The 8,937-nt window shown below is 29.6% G+C and overlaps 1 protein-coding gene across 1 annotated transcript; it reads right to left on the bottom strand.

Moving 5' to 3' along the window:
• Positions 1-902: 902 nt before the first annotated feature.
• LOC129984857 (peptidoglycan recognition protein-like) lies at positions 903-4,938 on the bottom strand. The gene is made up of 5 exons (XM_056094818.1): positions 4,782-4,938; positions 4,200-4,400; positions 2,901-3,106; positions 1,439-1,590; positions 903-1,034 (listed from the first exon to the last, which is right to left on the bottom strand). Exons 1-5 carry the CDS (start codon positions 4,936-4,938, stop codon positions 995-997), a joined length of 756 nt encoding a protein of 251 aa, XP_055950793.1. The 3' UTR covers positions 903-994.
• Between the last annotated feature and the right edge of the window lie 3,999 nt (positions 4,939-8,937).

Below are 8,937 nucleotides of genomic sequence, written 5' to 3'. Positions count from 1 at the left end.
CGAAATACTTACCATTACACTAGCGAACAATAGTTAAAGAAGCTATAAACTTCGGTATGGCTAGAATTTTTACAAAATATATCGCTCGAATATTTATTTTGGAAAACTTTTTTCCAATCGATTGAAATCGAAATTTGACTCACATAATCACATACCAAATTCATTATTTTCGATATATACTCGTATAAGTTATTTCCTATATGCGAAAATACAAACCAACAAATAATCAGCCCTTTGACTGATTTGGTTCAAAATTGATAAGAGACAACATTTTAAATGCTAAACCTGTGTCAACTGTTATTTATCTCGCTGTTTATGCTATGCAGTAATAGAAATTACTTGTATTCGAACAACTAAACATACAGATTTCCTTTGATTGGATAATGTTAATCTTTGATGAAAGTCTACAAAATTGGTTCATATACCAAATTTCATCAGTCTAGATGAAAGCGTTTTTGAGTTATCGTTTTCACAAATAGACAAAAGACATACAGAGAGAGACAATCAAACATAATTTCAAAAGTGTGCTTTTCAAACTTGGAGTATTCTGAATTGTAGTGATTAATTAAAATTTCAATTCCGAATTTTTTGATAATTACAATATTTTCTCTTTACAAATTTCATATGCAAGATAGCAAAAATGCATGCATATTAAAAAACATAAAAGTATGTATATATGAAAGTAAAGTAGTTCTATATTTGCACCATATAACACTATTCAATTTGAACCAATTTGAACATCCTACGAATCCGCATGAATATATAACTAGAACTAGAGGTTGTATGTTAAAATTTAGGAAATAAATTAAAATATCTATGATATAACACTAATATTTTAATAAGAATGTGAATTCTAAAATGAAAAAAAAAAATTTCGCTCTTTTACCTTAATTGCACAAAATGTGTGGATATACCAGAAAACATTTACTATGAATACATAACTATAATTTCAATATTTCAAACAAGGCTTCTCCATAGTTTCCAAGATTTTCTTTCATCCACTCAGGCGCTGTTTACCATCAGACGGTATCATCCTATAGAATATAAGCATAAAATGTTTTCACAAAATAACAAATATATTTTATAAACAGCAAAAAATATTGTTCTAAAAGTAATTTGCTTGCTTTTAATATTTAGATTTTAATGAACATTTAAAAAATTGGCTACCATTTGAAATTACTATATTGTTAAGCTTTGAAATTTTATTCTCCTTTGATTATAAAGCCTATCATTGCATTAAAAGACTATGAATACTTCAAGCTACCACGGATTTTGTACTTACTGCAATTTGGTAGAGACTGCCACCATTTTTTCAACTATAATAAATATTATAAATCAATCAAATATATCAGTTTATATCACCTACTCTGAGAGTTATCTTAGTATTACTTTTTAGCTATTGAGAATTTTTGTTAAAATATGCAGAGTGTAGTATTACCTTTCTTGATCCGTGCAACAATGATACATGGGCAACCGTCCACCAATAAAATTGTCCCATTGTTTTATTTTTGCATATAGATTCTTTCCTGGTGAATTGGTGCAAGTGGCATCTTTATGACCATGAATTTCAACTGATGGTGTTAAATATCCCTAAATAAATAGATTTATATTTTATAAATCAAAAATGTAATAAAATGTATAGTCTCAAAAAAATTCATCTTCATATTTCACCATGAAGATTAGTCCTATTGAAGTAGAAACTTGCAATTTATTAACATATTATGCAAGTCTTGTAAGTAATTTTAAGAATAGATAATTAAGTTTTACCCATGATTATATGATAGTCATAGAATTGTGATTTAGTTTAACCCATGATCATGTGGTAGCCATATAATTAAGATTTATCTCAGAGCATTGCGATTTATCATTCAGATTCAAAATGCTCGTTCTATTGAATGCTCGATTTGCTGTTTTGAAAAGTATATCATGGAACTTATATACTTTCCATGATATACTTTCAAAGTCAACTATTAAATTATTTATTCAATGTAATTATTCAATCAATCATTGTTTAAATATTTACTCAATCTAACTATTTTCTGTTGACATCTGCTATTAGTACTCTTTCTTTATTATACTAGACATAAAAGTGATATATTAAACTTATTGCAAATCAAAGCTGTTTTCATCCCCCCCCATAATTTGCAATTCAATGTCCAATAGGAAGTTTTTATAATTATTTCTTTACTGTAAAACCAAATTGGCTTACCTTGCATTCGAAATCCAATTCTATCAACTAAGATAAGCACTTTATTTGGACCCGATGCTCGTTAAATCTTACTTTAAAGGTAACTCAGGCTTATGCTATTGTGTCACAGAAGTTTGAAGGCAGAATAGCGGTTTAGTTTAATTTAGTTTTATCAACGTCCCGTTTAAAAGCAACACTAGGGCTATTTCGGGACGGAATTCGTAATTTTGAACCGCGGTCAGATGATGAGCTGGCACCCCTCTCTTCACACCACGCCATACCAGCGGAAGGACGTTTGGCCTGCAAGGTTTTAACTTCAATCCGACCCACTTACACGAAGGCTCTTTGGTGGAATCCGGTCACGAACCTGAAACCCTCAAGTTCCAAGACCGAGACCTTACCACCAGACCATGGCGGTCCGGCAAAATGCTGGATACATGTAAGTAATCGTACATGAAATCTATGAGGATCATCCCTACATCACCCTTGAGTTGCTCAAGTAAGTGATGTCAACTTGACTGAACAAATCGAAAATATTCATTTTCATTTTTGCATAATCTGTGATTTATCTACGTAAAACACCAGCATGTTGGAGCCAAATATAAGCTCTTTAAATAACCAATTTATAACAATTTATTTTGATTTAAACAATAACTTTTCAAAAATTGTATTGAAAATCTTACATGTAAGGATTATAGATATAACTTCTTACTTTTTTAATCCCGCAGTTAATAAGTCCCTTTGTAACATTCAGCATTTGAACTGTTGGCATCATATTATCAAAATTGCCTAGGAAGGCAACTCCAATAGAAATGTCGTTGTAGTTAATAGTATGTTCCCCAACATTATGAAATCCAACACCCACATACACTCTACCATCTCCTCCAATCAGGAAATTGTATGCTATATCCCACCAGCCTGAAATAAATACTAATTAATAAATCTATCCAGATGTATAATTCAGATATTATACAAGAAAATACTATTAATTTAAATAATTAATGAAATCCAACAATCATACAATTCGTAAAGCTATTCCAGTGAGAGAAAAAATACATGCCGTGTTCCACTAAGCTGATATACATTTCAATCAATAAGTTGTCCGACCATTGATGGTGCTACGACAGAGAATTCTATCCCAATTCTTATTTATGTGTACAGTTGTACATCAAAGTTCTATAATTAATAAATTAATGATAACACTAATTAATAAATCTCTCAAGATATATAATTCAGATATTATACAAGAAGATACTATTCCTTTAAATAATTAATGAAATCCAACAACCATACAATTCGTAAAGCTATTCCAGTGAGAGAAAATATACATGCCGTGTTCCACTAAGCTGATATACATTTCAATCAATAAGTTGTCCCACCATTGATGGTGCTACGACAGAGAATTCTATCCCATTGCTTATTTATGTGTACAGTTGTACATCAAAGTTTTACAATCTCTCCGATGTAGAAGACCATTCCATTTGGTAACTTTATTGATTATCCAAATTAGTTTGCATCATTTTATACTGTATAGCACATCTATATGATGGTGAAATTTATTACTACTATTGTTATCCAGAAAGTGTTTTCCTTTAATAGTTTACGCATTAGCTTCACTGAACACTGATAAAATTTTCGAATCAATTAATTTTTCATGTAAATGTTACAATATATGAATGGATTTTTTAAAGCTTAGGGTGAATAGCTTAGGAATTTTATCTAAGATGTTTTAGCCCAGTTTGAAACTGAAGGTAATATTCCATTTAAGCTGCTCAAATCTCTTTGTCTAAAGTTTCGGTTGAGATCGAATACTGTAAATAATATTATTTTTAAATTAATTATACAGAATCATTGAATTAATTGAAAAAATCGTAGTGAAAATCATTTCATACATTCCAATTTCGCAAGATTGTACAAAACTATTTCATCTAAATTCTTGAGTTGATAAATCAAAGAGAAATAAGGAATAAAAAGCAATCAAATAATTTTTAATGTGGTAAAATATTCTTACCTTTATCGTCCATGTGATAATCTTGAATGGTTCTTACATTCCTTTTGCAATACGGTGTATTATCACAAGCTCCAAAACATGTGTGAATAATGATAACATGGCCGACCGGAAGAGCCATTGCAGTTGTTCTAACGGGTGGACGGGCTTTCCATTCTTCACGAGTAACAAATTGTATTCCATCACAGCTTTCTTCTTCCTCTCCTGCTAAGCAAAAATGCTTTTAATTTCATAATTTTAATTTTAATTTGTCAATTTTAAGGACTGGGGTTTTGATTTCAAAGAAGTTTTATATTGAGATGGAAATACGTTCTACAGTACTCTCCCGAGTTTCCTGTCTAATGTGGCGGAAGGGTAGGCAGGAAAACAAAAAAAGTCGGATAGGCTGGAATTCTATGCACTCATTTCTTTGCCCACCAATACCAGAAGACAAAGTTTTTATACCAAAAAACACTGTTATAATGCGTCTTTTCTCACTTCTTATTGAGTATTAAGCTCTCAATTTATCTCAAACCACGTAGAGTGTGAATTTACGAATAATGCACGTACTGCTCAGATATAATCAGGAACAGTGGCAACAATTACGATCCGTTACATACTGACGAAACAATGAACATCGAGCAGAACATTGCTCTTTTACGGCCCCAACTTGCACTTTTTGCGCGACCTGTAGGAGGATCGTAGTAGACGCCGCTTCCAATGCCTTGGCAATGTTGCCAATGCAAAGCCTTGTCTTCCTCATTCAATTAAGATAAAAGAAAATTAGGCCGGACAGTACGGACGCCGGAGTGTACCAGTAATATACTGTATTTTAAAAAAAAATCTGCAACAGCTTTCATTCGATTTCTTTCAGTAATAAAGTCGGCTTACTCTAGAAATTGTAGATTTATTCCGTTCCAGAATTTTGGACTAATAATGAAGCTGATTCCATTATAAAAATAATAAATTTATTTCAAATATGTGCAGAAAAGGGCATATATTAATCTGTTGAGAAATTATAAGATGTGATAGGCATTGATTCAGGCATATTTATGGATTTTATCACTGTGGTTATCATCCTTCAAGTTCCCGAATTTTCTTTAAATCTACTTACACTTACTTGTAAAATCCACGTTTTTCTCTCCAAATACAATGTCAGACTTCTCACAACTGAATGAAAGATTGATGTTATAAGGCAAGATAAATGTAATAAAATTCGAGAATTTCTTAACACATATTGAAGATTCAAAAATTGATGTTGTAAGACAGGAAAATCGTAGGGTAATTCATAATTCTTTAGATATACTTTGATTATTCAAGAGATGAATGTTGTAAGGCCAGATAAATGTAGGGTAGTGCAAATGTTTCAGAAAAATATAAAGTGTAGTTTAAGTCAACTGACAAAAAAATCACTTCTCGAGTCAAGTTCAACATTTTATCACTATAATAAACTCTTCATTCGAAAATTAAACAAATAAACAAATAAAATGTGTACTAATTTTGTAAAATATAAACTCCCACTAGCATAACATTATATTAATAGGAAAAAAAAACATCTGAAATAGAACGCACCATGGCAAATATGATTCCAAGAAAGACCCATTAAGAGTTTCAGGTCTTAAAGTATGATCTGAAAAGACCTGAAGTCTAAAGCTATACACGCTTCTCATGTTATTATGCATTGCATCTGTGATTTTGTACTTTATTAACTCATATTCCATCAAAAATGTATTAAATATTTATTTGGCGTATCATTTTCTTGTCTTAATTCACCAGCCATTGTAGTGATATCCCATAATCTTATATAAAAATATTTTATTTCTGTGCATCTGACATATCCTTATAGTTTGAGGGAAGATTTTTTTAATCACTTACATCAGGTCAATTAGTACGATGATGTCTTCCGATGGTATCAAAATATAATTATTTCATACAGTTTTATAAATTAATTATACTAAAATATATTGCATGCAAACAACTATAAGAGCTTGTTTTTTTCACCCTAGTTAGAAATATCATTTGCTGTGGAGTGCTGAGTGCACGATTACGCACGAGTAAATCGACTTACTCAGCAGGTGCATCATTTATATCAATAAAATCAGTTGTTCCTTTAATTCTTTGTTAAAAATGTTACTCTTTTAATTTTTTTTGTCAAAAATCAGTAATTTCTTTAATATTTTTATCAAAAATCAGTTGTTTCTTTAATTTTTTGTTAAAAATCAGTTACTCTTTTATTTTATTTTTTGTCAAAAATCAGTGATTCCTTTAATTTTTTGTCAAAAAACAGTGATTCCTTTAATTTTTTGTCAAAAATCAGTGATTAATTTTTTGTCAAAAATCAGTGATTCCTTTAATTTTTTGTCAAAAATCAGTGTATTCCTTTAATTTCTTGTCAAAAATCTGTTATTCCTTTATCAATTATATCATTTAATTCTTTGTCAAAACTTTTCACGTGTGAAATAAATATTATATTAAAATTACCTTACAATGAAAATGTGCAGGAGAATTTAAATAAATACAAGTTCACAATAGTATAACATGATATAAACATGATTATAACAGCGTAAGAAGAATTCTGCATAGAAGTAATAACAGTAAGTGGTAACAATGGGTACGCTATATAAACAAAAAATTGTTGTTAAATCATATTTCTTCCGAATATCGAATTATACTTATCTCCAAAACTTTTGTCTTAGTGTATTAGTTTCACATTACAAACGGGATAAATTTCAGGTAGACACCAGTAAGATATTGATTATAATTAAATATACAGATCACATGAATCACAGTGAATAGAAATAAAACGATAAAATATCTGAATATACATTCAAACGAATCATTATTAAAATTAACAATAGAAAGACGAACAAATGAAAAACGAATTTTCTATTGATTAGCTTGTGTACCATTTTATGAGCAAACAAAAATATATAGTGTAAATTAATGTAATCACATAAAAGAGAGCAAATAGAAATAAGTAATGATTTCTAGATTTTTAAATAATTTAAATAACTTAATGTAAACATATTTTCTTGATCTAATTCTATGTGTTTTGCTTATCATTTATTGGATTTTTTAGAAGAAAAAAATAATCTCACCACAACTAGCGGTACTAATTGTTATCCATGCAAAAATAAAAATGCAAACGATCTTCATTCCCGTGGATACTGAGAGTTCGATTGCACTAAAATGACAGCTATTCATTTCGATAATGATGAACCATTAAAAAGATAATGATGAGATACAACAAAAGGAAACTTATTATGAAGACAACAAGCATGAAATATGCAATATTTTTTTTCTTTTATTAACGTCAGCTGTTGGCAGATGGTTTAGGGAAAGATAAACATTTTCAATCCTGTATTAATACAAAATTTCTTTTACAATTACTGTAATAAATATTTTTAGGACAGCGTTTTCTATTTCTTTTCCTTTCAATGCATTTTTATGTTTTCTTTTTTTTCTCTTTTTTTTTAAATATAGTTCATTTTTACATTCTCTTTTTTTTTTTATTTCATATGGCTGTGATATATGCATAGAGAAGTATTTTAATGGTGGTGGAAACTTGATCAAGAGATTTCAATGAATCATCGCAATTTAGGATTTCCTAAATTGACGAAAAAAATTGAAATTATGTCTATTTTAGGACGTTTTTCTTAACTCTTTTTTTTTGTCTGCTGTGTGTTTGTCTATTAAATTCACATTTTGTAATTAATTTTAATATAACTTCCCAATGAGCTAAAGACTTGAAACTTAAAACATAACTCTTAACCAGATGATAAAGTAACATTTGTTTGCTAACATGTCTGTTTGGCAGAAATCTTGCCATTATGCGCCATCAGGAAATTGCAATATTTTGCAAAAACTGAAAAGCAAGAAATAATTATTTAAATACAAAATAATGTACCATTTTTCCAAAACGACCTAAAAAGTATAAAATAATTTCTCTTAGTCACATATATTTCTAACCCTATACAGACTTGATAATATGTGATATTGATTTTTTTAAAATTAACAAACACAAATTTGTAGGACAATCTCCAAGATACTATATATCTCCTTAGCGATAGGATAACTGTTTTTTAGCCAATTTTATTTTTTTAAATCTATTATAATAAAATGTATATATTATTATATTAATTTATATTAATTTTTTGTTCGATATTTATTATTCTAGCTGATTGTTTCTGACTATAATAATTCAAAACTGGAACAGTTGGATGAATATTGGTGATGGCACCTCAACTGTTCCTCTGCATCAAATTTTCGATGAAATCCGTCAACAAGAAGTGCGTATGTCCGCTTTTATATGAGTTTAACCATTAACATTGCAAAGAAATATAAAATTTCTCTATGGTTTTTCACTATAAGAAATGAAGTCAAATAATAAAATATTAGACAGAAACCCTCCACTGCTAGATGGTCACTTCATGTATATTTGAACCAACACTTAGATAAATAAACGTACAGCTCGGAATAGATATTTTTAATATTATCGTGACATCTTTACTGTATTCTTGAAGAAAATTTCTACTTCAAAGGGAAGAAATTGAACTTGCATATTGCCATTCTCTGATACAGAAATTCAACCTACTTTGTTCCGTATGCGATAGGAGGTGTTTATCCTTCCAAAATAGAGGTGAGATGTAAGTGGGTTAGAACAAAAGTTTCAGGTGTGTTACTGCATATCATCCTTTTGCGGAATAAAATCATCCAAAAGTGCTAGCCACGAGATCCTTTAATAAATGGCGTTCGATTTTAT

This window comes from Argiope bruennichi, chromosome 9 (assembly GCF_947563725.1).
Source record: "Argiope bruennichi chromosome 9, qqArgBrue1.1, whole genome shotgun sequence".
NCBI lineage: Eukaryota > Metazoa > Arthropoda > Arachnida > Araneae > Araneidae > Argiope > Argiope bruennichi.
Note: the sequence above shows the minus strand (reverse complement) of the source record. Positions and strands in the feature narration are given on the sequence as shown.